The sequence below is a fragment of the Engraulis encrasicolus genome, chromosome 1 (genome assembly GCF_034702125.1).
Source record: "Engraulis encrasicolus isolate BLACKSEA-1 chromosome 1, IST_EnEncr_1.0, whole genome shotgun sequence".
Lineage (NCBI taxonomy): Eukaryota > Metazoa > Chordata > Actinopteri > Clupeiformes > Engraulidae > Engraulis > Engraulis encrasicolus.
Window position 1 is genome coordinate 28683026 of NC_085857.1, and position 18834 is coordinate 28701859.

Below are 18834 nucleotides of genomic sequence, written 5' to 3' on the forward strand. Positions count from 1 at the left end.
GCTAAATATCGGCCCGACATATCGGTGGGGCCGATATATTGGTCGTGCATTAGTCTAAGTCATCTTACTACGTAGCCTATGGGCTACAAATGTGATATTAAACATTTGTAATAACCACACAAGTCATACATGGCCCCTGGGCCTGAGGTTGGCATCCCTGACATACAGCAGGCACATTGCATTGTGGTAAGCACTGGCAGAGAACACCAATAGAAGAACACAACACTCACTGTGGGTTCCATCACCTAGGGAACCTTGGGGTCCTCAACAGACATTGTGGCATAGCTGCAAAAATACTAGTGCAAGAAGACTAGTGCAACACAAAATACATCACTTGCACAAGCAGGCACTTGTTTGGTACAAAAGGACTAGGCCTATAACAATATCGAACCAAACTGACGTACCGTATCGGAAAGACCTGTATCGAATCGAACAGTGCTGTATAAGGCTACTCTGTTCATGTTTTTATATTATGCTGCCACTACATGCTTTCCTGGTGAACCAGAAGCTATGTGTTGACGCCCAGGGGGCTGGGCTACACAAACCTTCTGGTGCACCTGTGATTCACTCTCCTCCTCCGTTTACGAAATAAACGGGGCAGCTCGACGAATCAGGATCGTAGGGAGGGATTTCAGTGGGTATGAAGTTTATCGAACGCAACACCCTCCCCCAGGGTAGTTCGGCTGTGCCCGCCCCCTCCCTGAATCACACCTCCCTGAATCACAACAGTAATGGCGGCGTGCGAGGAGTTATCATGCGTCGGGATGGAAGCAGCAATTTCAGCGGTGTTATCCAAAATACCTCAAGTTGATTTTCTAAAGGACTTTGATCTGTTGTGGTTCCCGACCTGGCGGCGCTGACGTGACGACACGTCCTACGTCACAAAGCTTCAACGTGAGTGGTCGAAGTGTCATGTCATTCATATGAGGTTGCTCCAACCGCGTGCAAGCATCTTTTGACTAAACCCCGCCTGCGGAGACGCGTGAAAGGGCAGTGTGCCAGTAGCCTGTTACTTACAGGCTACTGGTTCACCAGGAAAACTACATGCAGAGGCTCGTAGAAAACCCTGAGAGAGATTGCAAGAAAAAATAGGTGAAGAGGAGAAAAAGTGCTATTTCTTACACTGATGAAATCTCCGACCCAAAGTAGCAGGTTGAATGCGTTTCCTTTTTTTCGTTTGCATTTTGACAATATTTTGGTGAAATAAACAATGTGCTGAGGAAGAAAATGGTTTTCCATTTTGTTCCCATATACTGTACCGAAAATGTACCGAACCGTGATCCTAAAACCGAGGTATTTACCGACCCGTGAATTTTGTGTACCGTTACACCCCTAAAAAGGACACATCACCAGTAAACATGAAGCTTCAACAAGCACTTGTGGCTTCTAAGGCTTTTATTGATAATCTTATAATTAGGATTTTTGTCGTACCAACCCCTTCACTTTTAGGGACTAGTATGACAACAGATTTATAACAAAAAAACTTACAAATTAACAGTTGCATTGAAAGTTCCCGGAAAACCCCCACTATTTACAAAAACAAGACCTACAGATGATAAAAAGGTATTCTCAAAAGACCTAGGTATACTAATTTTAATGTTGTGTTATTCAGAAATCTGCCAAACATGAAACAATAAAGGACCTCTTGGATGTGGGGGTGAGGGAAGAATTTAGGATAGAAGTTTGCGAAAGTTGGTGAAAATAGTTGAAGAGGAAAAGTGGAAGTAGTGGAAGGTCAACTTTGAACAGTTTTGGATAGTTGTTTCAACAAGGTATCATGACAGGCATCACGGTACTTAATCATCATTTACATGTTATGTTTAACCCTGTGCAAGGACACTTAGTTTCATGTGCACTCCAGCAAGACAAAACCCCAAAAGCACACATCCAAAAGCACATTGGAATGGAGGTAAAATTGAAAAAAAAAACTGTTCTAAACTAGCAAGCAGATGTAAATTCCAGATGTAAATCCAATTGAAAATCTTGGGAGGGACTGTGAAATCTGAAGTAAAAGATATTAGTCCGAAAGACTGTAAATGCTCCCAGTAATTTATTTGCACAATAAATTATGCGCAAATAAATTACTGGGAGCATTAACAGTGTTGCATACTTCTATCATTTACTTCAGTTACTTTATTTTGTCCAGCAGCTGTGCAACTGAAGTGCGCGCATTCTCTACCTTCTTGGACTGTGAAATCTATCAATGGGAGGAAGAATCCTGTACATCTTCAAAAGTATGGGCATATTACATCTATAGGAAGAGTGGGGCTTCCAAGTAAAAGACCCTGGTGGTAAAAGTTGTGTATATTTAAATTTATTTCTGGATATATTGCACATTTTGCAAATAAAATGAAGGTGTGCCAATATTAGGCAGCGCTGTATATCCACCATGTGAACAATAGTCACTTGTATCACTTTGCACTAAAGGACATCTATACACAAAGATCAGGGTAGCATCATGCAAAGGTATATTTATTTCATTCATCGCGGCTGCAGGAAAACCATTTTCCTACTTGCAGAAGAGTCTGGTCACGTGACAGAACTACTCTTTGTCAAGTTGTCGTACCATGTAAAGTTGTCACACTAAAACGTGGGATATGACAGTGTTAAATAAAAAGCCTTTTCAGGATGCCAAGGTTTCATCAGGCCATCTGCATTATGAATTCTTAATACGTGAACTTTCACCTTTTTCAGGTACAGTGCACAGCAATGACTACAACCACTTGTTACTTTTCAATAGGGAGGTACTCATGATTGCTGTGCACTGTAAAGTAGCGTTGATGGGAATACAGCATCATACAGGGAATATAATATCATAGGAATACAGAGTGAATTGACAACTCAGATTTTGGAAGTCTAGCTAACAGTCAAATAACTCATTTTATGACTATTACGCTTTGAAGCGGTATGGATTATCTTGGAGCACAGAGGACAAGAACCGCAGATATACACCAGCGGCGATCTGAGCGAGGCGAGCAACGGAAGTAATTGACTTTGTATTGAGTCGCGCGACAAAAGCGATTCTGGAGACTAGAGCGATTTGCGAGACGAGCGCGACAGTTTGAAGTTGAAATATTTTCAACTTTCTATGACGCGGTTCGGCGACAAGCCGCGACAGCCAATGACTGTATAGAGGTCAGGTTGTAACGGACTGCCTCTGTCTCCTCTGGAGTGAGAGCGCAGCGTTACCGTTTTACGCACTACATCTCCCATGTCACCTTGCAGTCACCAATTATCCCCGTAGCCTATAAAGAGGCCAAGTTCAAATTCAATGGCGGCTGAGAGTTTGTGAGACAACTGCAGAGCGAGAGAGAGAACAACGCGGAGTGTGAACCTGGAAGATGTCCCTTTGAAGTATCGTTGACGTTCGTAACGGCAAAAGAGCCTTGTCTGTTCTAAGACTGTGACCAGGACGCATCGACAGAGTCGGACGTTGTCACGAAAGACTTGCGCAGACCAGGAGGTCTCACACAGCCAACAATCTTTGCTGTCTGTATCTCCAGACCAGGGCGAAGACTTCAGAACTCCAGGACGGTAAAAGGAATTCAATCTTCGTTCACCTGGCTCCACTATCCGTTCTCAAACCTCGCTACTGCTCAGCTCTCATCCGCTCAGACCCATCTCTCCCGTATGCACAAGCGCGCACACATTGCACACATTCACACACAAACATTTCATCAAGTAAGGACAATTTCTTTTGGGGGGTTTACTTTATTGTAATTTGAAAAATATTGTATTGTTTAATTCTATTTGAAGAGTGCACTAAAAATAACAAACGACTTTCTTGTGTGGAACTGAATTATTTCCAAGGTCATCACTGGTTATTTATTCATTGTGGGAGTGGTAACAGGTTAATCCGACGGCAGTGTTCGTGCTGCCTGGCGCCCAACTCAAAATAACTTTAAAAACTTAAAACATAGTCGGTTGCACCGTTACACAGTGACCACAGCCAATGGGAATGCTGGAATACTTTGCCTTCTGCCTGTACGGACATACTCTAGTCTCCTCAATCGCTCGTATCGCTTGATGCTGCACTCTGTCGCTTGAATCGCATCGTGCCTGGTCTATTCGCGCGGGAATAGGGCTATTCAGCAGTATGTTTGCGTCTGGCATGCCTTTTCAAATACCCGGGAGTCTTGAATTCCATTTGACAAGCAGAGCACTTGTATGGTCCTTCCGTTGCATAAACATGATGTTTCTGATGTCGTTCTAAACGGGGTTTATATCTGAACGTTTTTCCACACAAAGTGCAGGCATGAGGTTTTTCGCCTGTGTGAATTAGCTTGTGCCTGAGGAGACTCGATTGGTTGACAATTATCATACCACACACGTCACATTGACACCCTGTACCTGTGTGCATTCTTTTGTGAGCACTGAGACTTTCTTTTCGAAGAATTTTCCCGCACACATCACAGGCAGACTTATTGCTTTCAATATTAGGCATGCCATCTGCATTTTGTGCATGAAGCCTTTCCTGGTGAGCTCGTAGAGAGAATGAGGTCCTGAATGCCTTTCCACACTGAGTGCAGGGATAAGGTCTCTCCCCTGTGTGCAGCTTTTTGTGCATGGATAAGGCGGTTTTTTGTTTGAATGCCTTGTCACACTGAGTGCAGGCAAATGGCCTTTCACCTGTGTGTAGTCTCAAGTGGTTATCTAGACTCAATTTGCTTGATAGTATTTTCCCACATTCATGACATTCAAAGTTTTTTCTTTTTTCAGCATCAGATGGGTTTTCCTGTGTATGGTGTTTTTTCTGGTGAGCTCGTAAATTGCTTGAAGACCTAAATGTCATTCCACACTGAGCACAGGCATAAGGCTTCTCCCCTCTGTGCACGTTTTGGTGAGCAACAAAGGAAGACCTTTGTTTGAACGTTTTGTCACACTGAGTGCAAGTATATGGCCTTTCTCCTGTGTGTACTCTTAAGTGTTCACGTAGAGTTCCGATGTTTGCTAATATTTTCCCACACACAGCACATTCACATTCTTTTCTTTTTTCTGTACCAGATGGTTCTCCCTGTAATTGATTCAGTTGTCGTTGTGATTTCACTCTAATGAGTGTACCGTCAGCAAGGATCAAAGGAAAATCTACTGTCTCCTCCTCTTCATCTGATGATGTCAGTGTGTCATCACCAGGAGACGTTGGAACCTCTGCTGGGTCGTCCTCCACTTCCTGTGGTGACACCGGAACGTCTCCTGGGTCGTCCTCCGCCGCGGTATGGGACAGGAGGATGTTAGTTGGGATCCCGCTACCCTAAAACGGCCAAAGCATTTTTAAGTTTTTAAGTAATAGACTAGATCAGTAGTTCTCAAACTTTTTTAACCCCCCCACAATTCAAACTCATGACAATTAATAAAGCAATGTTGAAGAGGACTTTAAACGTATTGGCTTATTGGCGACACAGGAAATAATTTTCTTGTGGGAAAAAAAACAAAATCAGATGTCACACTAGATGATTATAAAGCTTAGGCAGACCTAAAATACAACCAGCCATACCTCAGGTTTAAGAGCAATGTTGGTTGCCAAAGGAGGACATAGTGGAGGGTTCTGTGATGCAATATCCTGTTCCTTATGTGATGTTCCTGCTTCTGAGGAACCAGACTCTGGCTCACTGGGACGACAGTCTGACAGGACAGTTCTTGTCTGTAAACACACAAACACGACTTTAAGGACAATAATATTTAAAGCTGCAAGTAGCCTTGACAGGTCCTTGCACCTAAGGTTTGAGGCAGGCATATCACCCTCATTGGCCTTTAAAAAAAAAAAGAAAAAAGACAGAGAGACCGCTTTACCAAGCTTCAGGCATGAAAGTGAAAGTATAGGGTCGGCCAACCCTGTCAAACAAACAATCTTCTCCAATGTGGTGATACTACCACATACTGACACTATAGAGTCTTAGTCTCCAAACAAAAGTATGTGGGGCTAATCCGGCCCGGGCATGGCAAACATTTGGCCCACCAGGGTGGTCAGAACAAATGAAAACATAGATGTGTGTAATTATCGATCTCTAAAACTTCAGTGGGTCATATCTCTCAAGAGCATTCACAGAGAGGTAGATGTCATGCTAACAGTCTCATAACAGACATTGACAAGAAGGGAACACCGGAAAACCAAAAATCTATTCTCTGTCCACATCTAACTTGTTTCTCATTGGGGTAGGGGTGTTGGTATGGCCCACAGCCTCACGCTGTACATAATTTGGCCCTTGGAGAAAAATAATGAGACCACTGCTATACCACCACACATACTTGACACAATCTAAAGCAAATTTGTTTATCTTGGTCTTTTCAGATCATACAACATGGTTCCAGTGATTCATATCCTTGATCTGTTCATCTCTCTTGAGACCAAGATAAACAAATTTGCTTTAGATGGTGTCAAACATGTGTGGTAGTAAACAAGTGAGTTTTTACAAAAAAGTTTATCCTCTCGATAGTCAAGCATGGTAGTGGTACTGACATGGTTTGGGGATGCATGAATGCGGTCAACATTGGAAATCTGATTTACACCTAATTTAAAGAAATATGCATGTCAACATGTACTGTGACTACTGATCATGAAGCAGACTTCCATAGGATTGCATTCAAATCTCACACCAATTTATTTAAGCCAGGTGCAGACTCAAAATGTAAAAGTTCAATGTAAAGAAAGGTTGAAATGCACATTGACGACCTCCCTTTTAATCCCTTTTCATTTCTAGACGATTCAAGCCAACATGGCCCCTTCTCTACCGGACTTTAATCTGGGGTGTACTCACTTTTGTGGGCAATGTTCAAACATTAATGGCTGTATTTAGATTTTTCTGAGTGAATAAGAAATTTAAGCTGTTATATAGTTGTTGAAAGGTCACTAATCCTTGCGTCAAAATGAAATTTCTTTAACCCTAAAGCGACCGACATGAGACACACACACACACACACACACACACACACACACACACACACACACACACACACACACACACACTCCTACAAGAATTTACATTCTCTCTCTGACACATTCAGTCACAACACACACTCACACAGGTGCAGTTTTCAAACACTAACATATTGACATAGACATACAACACGCACGCATGCACGCAGGGCTCACTGGGGTCATTGGCTTTGCTCACAGTGCATTTGATCAGGCACAGAAAAACCAGAGTAAACATTATACTATTTATACTGACAGCAGGCCACGACACCGGTCACGACAACATCAAGCGACAGAGAATCGCTGGACTGTGCAGCAAGAGCGATGCAAGCGATAGAAGTGTGCCCCTTAAAAGCAGAATGCAAGCATTCCAACGTTCCTATTGGCTGTCGACGAACCGCATCATAGCTAATTTGCTAAATATTCGCCCAAGTCCAACTACAAACTGTCGAATTGCTTTTGTCGCACAACTCAATACGCGACTCGTGTTGTATTCAACGCAATTTTGTGAGACCAGGGGCCTCATGTACAAAGAAGTGCGTGGATTTCCTACCAAGAAAGTGCGGGCGCGAAAATCTTGAAAGTTACTTACGGACAAAAATATCCGGATGTATCAATAAGTGCGTAACCAGTTTTTGCCGTGAAATCTTGCGCACATGCACGAGCACAAGCGGGCCCAAGTCTCCGCCTTGCCTCCTCCCTTAAATATTCTATATGAATATTCTAATTAGTATGAACAGACCCATTCACGTGCATTCATTGGTTGAAAGAACTGGAAAGGGAACGCGGGAAATCATGATGCGAGGTGAAGGCGCTGTTTCGGAGGTAGCCAATTTAAAAGGAAAAAGGCTGCGCGCAATAGCCTAACAAAATTACTTCGGCGTGTATAAAATCAGGCATTGGTAATACTTAAAGTGTTTATGAAACGAAAACAAACGGTCATTCCCATTAAAGCCTTGTTTTTTCTGATAGCATCGATGAGACTTTGAACCCAATCATCCTGGAGGAACTTGTGAAAATGGCAACTCAAAGTGTGAATTCTGTGAAATTTGGTGTGACTAATGAGCTGGGCTGTGACATCAAAGAGGGGAGTCCCTGGTTTGCTAGTATGGCGATGTGAGAAATGGACCCACATCTTATAAAGGAACCAAAATTCTGATACAAACATCAGCGTGTCGAAAAACCACACATCCAACCTCATGAGCAAAAAAAAACAGCAGCACAAATCTATTTCAGAGGCACTGATACATCTGCAGAAAGTGACATGTCTGACAGGTGAAAGGATGATTGTTGACATAGCCTGACAGTTCTTATGTTTATGGTTACGGTTGCTAAGGGCGCTTTGCCATGACCCAAAGATGACATGGCGTGTGTATTTGTTGACAAATGGGGGGCATTTTGATTCAATTGCGCGATATAGTGTGATGTGTCATGTAGGCTACATGCAAAAATATCATCAACTAGAGAAAAAACGGAGGTATTAGGCTGTTGGAAAAACACCCTATATAGCCTGAGTCCTCAGCATATTTTTAGTGTTTATCATTATTATTATTTTTTGTGCTCAAAGTCACAGGCGTTGCGTGTCCCTCAGCCTGACTCTGAGGACGAGGTGTGTCCAAACGTCAGCCACACATGCACCACAATACTAAAAACAAACAATCAACGCTTCAAAGTAGGCCTACGCTATGTGCATATGGGTCATTTCACGTGAAATCAGACACTTTGGGACCCGACCAACCCGGATTTCGATCATACTTGGTGTGCCTTTTCAGTAGCAAGGTAGCACCCCAGAACTGCATTGGTTTGAATCTGACACTAATATTAAAGGAGAATTCCGGCCAGTTTGGATTAATATCCCATCTTGGGTGGACCGAGGGAAAGGGATGAAAGGCAAAACCGCGAGAAATTTTCATGCCTGCTGCGCAAAGTTGTTCAATTGCGCTGTTTTCGGTTAAAACCTGACCCTTCGGGCACGTAATTGACCTGTTTTAAAGCTCCTAGCGTGCATTAAAACCCTTTTGAACGCTTTGGCCGTGGTGTGTGGGTCCATACAAGTCGATCTAGTGGTTCACATTTCCATTAGGTGGCATAGGTACGATACAACAGGAGTTTTCGAAAGTGGCGCACCTACCTCTTTCAGCTTCCGCCTTCCAACTACGTCCGCAAAATGGTTCGCCAAAGTGATACTTCATAGTAATCCATTTTATTTTTGTCCACCAAAGACGAGCCACAAGAAACATATTCACATGTTTTCATGCCCTGAGTTGTTATTGTCGCGCAGATTCACTTCTCTGTCACTGAACGCAGTGTAGTGACGTCACGGTGTCACATGACTCCTGGAAGGAACGCCATTCGCTCTTCCAGTTATTATACATAAGCGAGAAAGAGAGGCGCTGTCGTAATATACTGTTTGATATTTTTAGATGGATCCTCCGTTGGGGTAGTTCAATTGAAGAGTTTGGTGGCCATGGTTATCTTTTTCGAACCAGAATATTTGTTACAGATAAAGAATTATTCCTTCCAGGAGTCATGTGACACCGTGACGTCACTACACTGCGTTCAGTGACAGAGAAGTGAATCTGCGCGACAATAACAACTCAGGGCATGAAAACATGTGAATATGTTTCTTGTGGCTCGTCTTTGGTGGACAAAAATAAAATGGATTACTATGAAGTATCACTTTGGCGAACCATTTTGCGGACGTAGTTGGAAGGCGGAAGCTGAAAGAGGTAGGTGCGCCACTTTCGAAAACTCCTGTTGTATCGTACCTATGCCACCTAATGGAAATGTGAACCACTAGATCGACTTGTATGGACCCACACACCACGGCCAAAGCGTTCAAAAGGGTTTTAATGTACGCTAGGAGCTTTAAAACAGGTCAATTACGTGCCCGAAGGGTCAGGTTTTAACCGAAAACAGTGCAATTGAACAACTTTGCGCAGCAGGCATGAAAATTTCTCGCGGTTTTGCCTTTCATCCCTTTCCCTCGGTCCACCCAAGATGGGATATTAATCCAAACTGGCCGGAATTCTCCTTTAAGGGAGAAACAGACTAGGAAAGGTTCACATGTGAGGGTAGGACACTATACATTCAGCCTTGAATATATCAGTCAGTGTTAGTCACAAAAAGATGCCTGTGGTGTTGTTTGAAAGCTCTTTTCTGGCTCTACATATTACACAATCACCTTGGAATACAACTACTCTCAGAATATGAATTATGATAAATTGAAAAATTAAAAATTGAATATCTAAAAAACTTATATTTTAAAATGGCCAGTTCCTTGTCCAAACGTAGCCGGCAATGTCATGAGCAGCACCTAAAATGCTGGTGTTCGGTTTGTTATTCATTTCAGAGAGAATTTGACTCACAAATATGGCATCATACAGACCACTTACTAATAATATGGTAATACCATAGTAGCATCACATGACAAAACAAAAACAAAACAAAAATGGTCAGTGTCCATGGTCCCAGGTTTCAGAAACTAAGGCAGATGTCCATTTATACACACCAAATGATGATATGTGAATGTTTGAACATTCCTTCTCTGTGTATCTGTGCCATCTTCCCTTTACCGTACTTTAAAGAGATAATCAATGGCTACACTCTCATTTTGTACTCTACCAGTGCATTTGAAGCAGCAGCTGTGTCTTTTGTAGATAATGTATAAGTACGTCCCGTTGCAGTTACAGGTTCCACTACCAGAAGCACATCTTGATGATCCATGGCAAGTCTATCTGGTCTGAAGGGAAAAGTGAAGGATGGAGATGGTCCATGAGGATGCAGGAAGTTCAGTTTCACCTCTCCAGTGCTCGGCATACATTCCTCAACACATGCTAGCCACCAGTTGCCATCATATACAGCTACAACATACCCTTTGATGCTTGAAAATGTAACACATTCCTTTACTGAGCTCACTCTTTCAACTCTGCCTTCTCTGAATGCTGAAAATGGCCTAGCTTCCACTGTGTCCATTGACAATGGGCAGAAGCTGTGTAGTTTTTGAGTACCTGGAATAGTTCTTGCAGATTCCAACCTTTTCAACAGGTTCTCAGCTTCATGATGGTACATCTCTGTTGTGGCAAACTGGCAATGGATGTTCTTGACATTATCCTTGACTGACTCCCTTGAACCAGGAACGTTTTTAAAACTATAGTTTTGTAATTCAAGATGCTATTCAATCATTTCACTGGAACAACCAGTGCAGGCCACAATCCATCCATTTGTATGCTACTACCAAGATCAGTTGAAACTGGGAAACAAATCTGTTTTGTTGTTATTTCAGACTGCAACATTCATGATACAATTGCTGTACATCTGTTTCAGAAGCTCCTAATTCAGTTCCTCAGTGACACTTCATCAATGACAGAACGTCCAAAGAAGATCCTATATTTTTTCTGATGGCTGTGCTGCACAATATAAGAACCTTAAAAACACAACAAATTTGTGCCACCACGAGGCAGATTTTCACATACCTGCAGAGTGGCACTTTTTTGCCACATCACATGGCAAAGGTCCATGTGATGGCGTTGGAGGGACAGTTAAATGGCTTGCTGCACGAGCAAGTCTGCAACGTCCTATTGACAATTAAATTGTAACACCATACCAACTGTTTGAATTTGTCAAGGATAATGTCAAGGACATCCATTGCCAGTTTGCCACAACAGAGATGTACCATCATGAAGCTGAGAACCTGTTGAAAAGGTTGGAATCTGCAAGAACTATTCCAGGTACTCAAAAACTACACAGCTTCTGCCCATTGTCAATGGACACAGTGGAAGTTAGGCCATTTTCAGCATTCAGAGAAGGCAGAGTTGAAAGAGTGAGCTCAGTAAAGGAATGCGTTACATTTTCAAGCATCAAAGGGTATGTTGTAGCTGTATATGATGGCAACTGGTGGCTAGCATGTGCTGAGGAATGTATGCCGAGCACTGGAGAGGTGAAACTGAACTTCCTGCATCCTCATGGGCCATCTCCATCCTTCACTTTTCCCTTCAGACCAGATAGACTTGTCATGGATCATCAGGATGTGCTTCTGGTAGTGGAACCTGTAACTGCAACGGGACGTACTTATACATTATCTACAAAAGACACAGCTGCTGCTTCAAATGCACTGGTAGAGTACACAATGAGAGTGTAGCCATTGATTATCACTTTAAAGTACGGTAAAGGGAAGATGGCACAGGTACACAGAGAAGGAATGTTCAAACATTCACATATCATCATTTGGTGTGTATAAATGGACATCTGCCTTAGTTTCTGAAACCTGGGACCATGGACACTGACCATTTTTGTTTTGTTTTTGTTTTGTCATGTGATGCTACTATGGTATTACCATATCATTAGTAAGTGGTCTGTATGATGCCATATTTGTGAGTCAACTTCTCTCTGAAATGAATAACAAACCGAACACCAGCATTTTAGGTGCTGCTCATGACATTGCCGGCTACGTTTGGACAAGGAACTGGCCATTTTAAAATATAAGTTTTTTAGATATTCAATTTTTAATTTTTCAATTTATCATAATTCATATTCTGAGAGTAGTTGTATTCCAAGGTGATTGTGTAATATGTAGAGCCAGAAAAGAGCTTTCAAACAACACCACAGGCATCTTTTTGTGACTAACACTGACTGATATATTCAAGGCTGAATGTATAGTGTCCTACCCTCACATGTGAACCTTTCCTAGTCTGTTTCTCCCTTAATATTAGTGTCAGATTCAAACCAATGCAGTTCTGGGGTGCTACCTTGCTACTGAAAAGGCACACCAAGTATGATTGAAATCCGTGTCGGTCGGGTCCCAAAGTGTCTGATTTCACGTGAAATGACCCATATACGTTTATTCGCTAAGCAGTGTAGCCCAGTCTGTGAGTTGGCTGTCCTCGACCGAGAGCACCACGCTGATGCGCGGATATCCTCCCAAAACCAATATATTGACCAGTTGAATGGCAATCAACAAAAAGTGCATATTCCGAGAGCATTCGCAACGGTTTGGCATGTAATGTGCATTACCCTTTCCTGAAAACAACATACAAAGCAGATGGACAAGGTAAAACAGGGGCAGTTTCAGTCTGCACGCTGGCGATGTCAATTGTTGGAACTGCTTGAGGCAATAGCATTCTCTTCAGTCCAACCATGCCCGCGACCTCCACATTTGTGGTGAAGCACAAGGGGTGGAAATGTGCCGAGCACAACAGTGACCACAAGCTTGCTTCAAAACCACGCATTGGATCCACAGAGCCCTAGCTTGATTTAGCCTTCTCCTTGTTGGCCACAGTTCCATCATTCTTCACAGAAGGGAACTTGTGCAAAGAGATTCCTTCTGTCAAGTAGCCATTTTTGCAGCTGGCACCGTTCGGCCAAAGAAAGTAGATCTAACAAGAAGCGTCATTTTGTTTCTTTTCCGGTATCCACTTTATGTCGGGTGAACGCCCCTTTAGGAGACCTTCGGTTAGGAGACCTTCGGAGTCCTGAGGTTGAGAATCAATGAAGTCCCCTTAGCGCTGTAGATGGCGGTAGCACCCGTCGTGTGCAAACACCACGAAAAGAGAAGAAGAAGGAGGGACAACGCCCCCTTAGGAGACCGAATTTTGAGCACTCGCTTTTGCATTGAGTGGGCGTGTTTCGAGTCCTCTTTATTAAATATCCAACCTCTTTGGTTCAGCTCTCCAGCAACACACTGCTTGACACTGCGCTTTGTTTTGGTACTAGCTGCCATTGATCTGAACAAGGTGGAATGAGGTGAACTCACCCCTTCTATGTCACGCATATCATTTGCATAAAATTTGCATGTCACCAAAAAAACACTTTTTGGGAACGTTTTAACATGACTTTTAGGACAAAATATCACCCAGACAATATCCCATTTCATTCACAAGGCTTAGAACTTTCAGAATCTGTCCTGGAAATGGTCAAATTCCTTTACTTTGTTTTCGTTTCATAAACTCTTTAATGTGAGGACTGCAGAAAAAACTGTCATGTTATACTGCAGTACAATGCAGATTTCCCAACAATTCATATTTAAGGCATTACATCAAAACACATTGCGATGAGGCAGTCGCCAAGGCTTCCGAGAAATAAACATTTATGTCGGTTATAACTCTGAAAGATGACACATGTACTACAGAAAGGCTACGCCACGTGTATGAATAACTTGCAGCCAACTCAGTTAGCCTATAAAAATCACCTGTCAATTGATGGACTAATTTTACAGTAGCCCTATTAAAAGAGAAAGACAAGCGATGAGGACGTTCCCAACAAATGCGAGAAGACGCATCGCAGATCCAGAAAATAGGTTATTCAATTTTTAATAGTTGCCAAATAATGCTGTTGATGGGCAACCAATTTCGTTGTAATTCCAGGATAGTTTCATGAGTCAGCTTAATTTTAACCAGCTGCCTCAACAATAATATGGTTGAGGTGGTTTTCTTCATCTTTTTTTTTTTTTAATCACGCGCCTCAACATTAAAAATCCACGTTTACTGTAACTGGCTGCATCTCTGCAATATTTCCGACCGCGTACAACACGTAGTTGTGCTGCATGCCTCTGTGTGCCGCCAAAAAGACGCAAGGCACCACTTACGGCAACTTCCACGCTTACGGAAACTTCCACAGCAGCCCTGAAATTCGCGTGGAGATCCGCAGTTTTCTACGTCTAGTCTGTTTTAGTACATCTGACCGTGGCCGTGGAAAACAACTTAAGTAACTTTTTTGTCCGTAAGTGAGCTTCGTACATGAGGCCCCAGGCTGGAAGAAACGACTGATAGTTACACCTACCAATGTTATGCCATTTCCTCTTCCACACTGACACTGCTGGTCTCTCTTTCCAATTGCGTCATCACTGTACTTCCTGTGGAGAGAGTCACAATAATGGCAGAAGGTGAAATGTTAGGACACACCGCAAGCTAGTATTATTTCCATAGCTTTTATGAATATACCGTACATACATTTTCCAAGAAAAATGTTTCAAGCGTTTTTTTTTTTTACGTCAATGCATGAACAAATCGGCATGGGCGGACCTAGATAGGGGCCAGGGTGGGCCCTGTTGTGGCCCCTGTGCTGAACAGCCAATGAGTGCGTTCCAATATGCGACCTTGCCTCCTCCACTTGTGCTTGTGGCCTCGTACCAGGAAGTAATATGTCATGATGACATCACTGACAATAATAATTATAATAATAATAATAATAATTGTATTTGTATAGCACTGTGTCATACAAGGCATGTAACTCAAAGTGCTTAACAAATGGGAAAAAACATTGTTAGAGATAGATTTAAAAGGAGAGGTATAGAGGAGAGGCAGAAAAAGCAGGAAGGCAGAGGAAGAAGAGATAGACAGAGAATGTAGAGTCATAAGGTCAACGTAGGTTAGGACCAGGATTCTTAGATGTGTAAGGTCCATAGTGGCTGGGCCTATCATAAGTCATAGATAGTCACACAGAGATTGGGCGCTCAGGTGCGGCCCCTGGTGGCATCAGGGGTGAGGAAAAACTCCCTTTCACTTGATTCATAGTTTGTGAGGGGGAAAAAAAGCTCAGTGAGGTCTGAGAAAAAAGACCCCCTGTAGTCAGGAAGAAACCTCAGGCAGAGACCAGCGGCCACCTAGGGGAGCCCCCTGCCAGGGCTGGATTGCGAGTAGTAAGGGCGCTGCGGCGGCTGGGACACTATGACACCTTGGCAGCTAGGAGTTGGCAAGGATGAAGAGACAACAGCATTATATTTCAATATCTTGCAAAAGCTTGATTGTTAAGTCTTATCATTTGCAATTGGGATGGTGAATGAAAAACAGTCCCTCAAAAGTTGTTGTGGCTAGGCTGACAGCTGGGAAACTTTATCGGTTTCTCCACGGAAGAGGGGCCAGGAGGCGGGGCGAGGAAACAAGCACAAGTGGAGGAGGCAAGGCCGCATATTGGAATGCACCCAAATGACTGCGACATGGTATAAGTTTTTGTACAAACCCCAACTGCGGTGAAGTTGGGACACTTGGTAAAACTGTGAATAAAATCAATGAAAACTTTCAATCCGGTCATTAGATGGAGAATATTGTACAGACAACGTATTGACTGTTAAATCCGAGAAAAAAATATTGTTTTGGGGGACACATGTGCTCATAACTGCAACATGTTTCAAATGAGTTGGGACTTTTGAAGATGATGCAATAAACATCATAATCAGCTAAAATAACAAAAAGTAAAGTCTTCTTGCACCTGTTCGTCCCCCTCGGAGCTCGAATCTGCGACGTCATCAACTACATCGGTTCAGAAATGGGAGGCACAGCGCGATACCGCTGGACTAAAGGACCAGTTCCCCATCCCAACGGCATCGACACTGTATGAGGCTCAGGGAGGGAGGTTTACTAACGTTCTACGCCAACTCTGCTAGTTAGGCTTCGTTACAGAAGGTCTTCAATTATTGCTACATAAGGCCAATTTGCATGTTCTACTATGTTCTAACAGTTTAGCTTCACCATAGGGACAACCAGGTGATAAAATGACAGAGATCTCTCTCCTCTCTCCCATTGTAAGCACAATGAAAAGAAAGCACTACGGAACATAATGAAGAATACACCTACCATTTGAGCTGTTGAAATCATGTCCACGACAGGAATTAACATGGTTTTGATATTTAAAAAAATGGTCTCATCAGTTAACCCATTGACGCGGCGCCTAAGGCACCTGCAAAAAAGGGTCCTGAATGCCTGAGCCCTTGAAAAGCTGCCCTCAGCCTACAAAAACCTAAATATCTCAGCTTCTGACGCATATAAAAATGTGCACTGAGTTGCATTTAAACACTAAGACCCTCATCTTTCATTAGAATGTGTTCATTCATCTAAAACAAACAGATTTTTAATAAAGTTGTCTCAAATCTCATGAGCCTGAATGTTGCGTAATGCAGCTCCAGGCGCTAGGGCCAATGTTGCACAACGCAACATCAGGCATCAATGGGTTAATGTAATTAACTGTTAAGTGTTGTTCCTTGTTTTTTTTCTTCTTTCTTTTAAGTCTTCTTCAACATTAGCTTTACTGCCCCCATCCCAGCTCTTTTGAGACGTGTTGTTGTTTCATGTTCATTCTGAATTTTTGTCAGTTTTGACAGCGGATATGTTTTCTTTGTGCTGTTCTCGACATAATATCAGAATCAGATGTTTTGAAAGTGACAGTATTTTGTTATTGTTCACAATTTACCCACTATCCCAACTTCAGTGGAGTTGGGGTTTGTATGTAATATTCATGACATTAAAAATGTATCTCTTTTGGGAATTTATGTGCCCCACCTCGCCACCCCTCTGGTAATTTTGGTCCAGAAACGCCCCTGCAAATCGGAAAAGCTCAGATTTGGTACGAGTGAATATGGAAATACCCCAATGGGTCCGAGTGTGGGTATTGCATGTGAATGAAGAGGATAGTGTGTCTGTACTGACCGTCTGTGCTGCTCCAGTTGTTGCTGCAGTGTCTGCACCTCATCCCTCAGTGCTCTGATCACCTGTTGGGGACAATGAGATGGGACAGGAAGTCAGGACTGCATCTCAGAAAAACGTCCTACTCATACATGTGCAAACCTTTGGTGAAGAACTCTTTCAAAGTTTAGAATAGCATCATATTTAAATTCAGACACTGCAACAGAAAAAGACAGCATATTTTTCAGGTTAGCAAACATGGCTTACCTCGTTTGCCTGAGTGAGTTTGTTGTCTTTCTCCTCAAGTCTCTTCTGGAGATCTTCTACCTGTAGTCTCAGGGTCTGGCACAACTCAACTTCATGATCCTGTGACTGCTGCCAATAATTTTCCTCCTCTACCCTCAATTGTAACACGTCCACGTTTGTATGCGGGTCCTTCAAAGTGCAAGCACATTAGGAAATGCAACCAAGTTGGGCAACCCTGTCAGTCTTTAAATTTGGCTAAAATGATTGAGCATCAAGCGTGTAAACGCACAACTTTTGTGTTACCATCACATTCACAAGAGAGTGATGAAGGTTCAGTGCCAGGCTATGTGACTAGTGTGAAAACTTTAATATTTGTCACAAAACATGAACTTACCATATGTGTTGCTTTAGTCTAATTCCAAAAGTGTTGAGTAGAATTCCGCTTCCTTTATTCGCTTATTTGAAAGGGCCATGTAGTTCTAGGCCTGCCTCTACAACAAGACAGTTCTGACACCAGAGTTGCAAGAGCCAGAAAGCTAATTTGTTTACATCTGTGGTCCTCCCTGGGCACGACCACGGAGCAATGCAGTCTGTGTAGACTGCCTTTCTCCGCGCAAGCCGCCGTATTAACACGGACAACCGATACAGAACATGCACAGCACGCTATATTTCATAGCACTAGAACCTCCATGCTATTTGCAGTCAATGCGATTGAAGGAAAGTAAAGAGAAAGGCAGAGAGGTTTTCTGGATAGTTCTACACCGGCTGCCTGTGGGAAAAGGTCTGGCGGAAAAAGACGACGGTATAGTTCTAATGCTGCCTATGCACACCTGCTGCCCCCATGTGGTTGGGAGATGACATACACATACACAGGCTTCCTCGTGAAAGGCTTCCCACTTCAACCGATTGGCTGAAGACCAATCTTAGAAGGTAGGCCTACACCAGAGGTGGAAAGAGTACTAAAATATTGTACTCAAGTACAAGTACTGTTACTCTGTTCAAAATGTACTCAAGTACGAGTAAATTTACCACTCAAAAAATCTGAAAAGTAAAAAGCAATTAATTTAAAGGGACACTGTGAGATTTTTAGTTGTTTATTCCCAGAATTCATGCTGCCCATTCACTAATGTTACCTTTTTCATGAATAGCCGACTTACCACCACCAACACATTCTAAGTATTCATTTATGACTGGAAAAATTGCACTTTTCATACATGAAAAAGGGGATCCTCTCCATGGTCCGCCATTTTGAATTTCCAAAAATAGCCATTTTTAGCTGCA

The 18834-nt window shown here is 42.7% G+C and overlaps 1 protein-coding gene across 1 annotated transcript; it reads right to left on the reverse strand.

Moving 5' to 3' along the window:
- Positions 1-3360: 3360 nt before the first annotated feature.
- On the reverse strand, positions 3361-18319 carry LOC134449678 (gastrula zinc finger protein XlCGF57.1-like). Its single transcript, XM_063199761.1, has 6 exons — positions 17948-18319; positions 17575-17742; positions 17332-17393; positions 14690-14762; positions 5495-5641; positions 3361-5251 (listed from the first exon to the last, which is right to left on the reverse strand). The coding sequence occupies exons 1-6, from the start codon at positions 17948-17950 to the stop codon at positions 4085-4087; spliced, it is 1620 nt and encodes a 539-aa protein (XP_063055831.1). The 5' UTR covers positions 17951-18319; the 3' UTR covers positions 3361-4084.
- Positions 18320-18834: the final 515 nt, after the last annotated feature.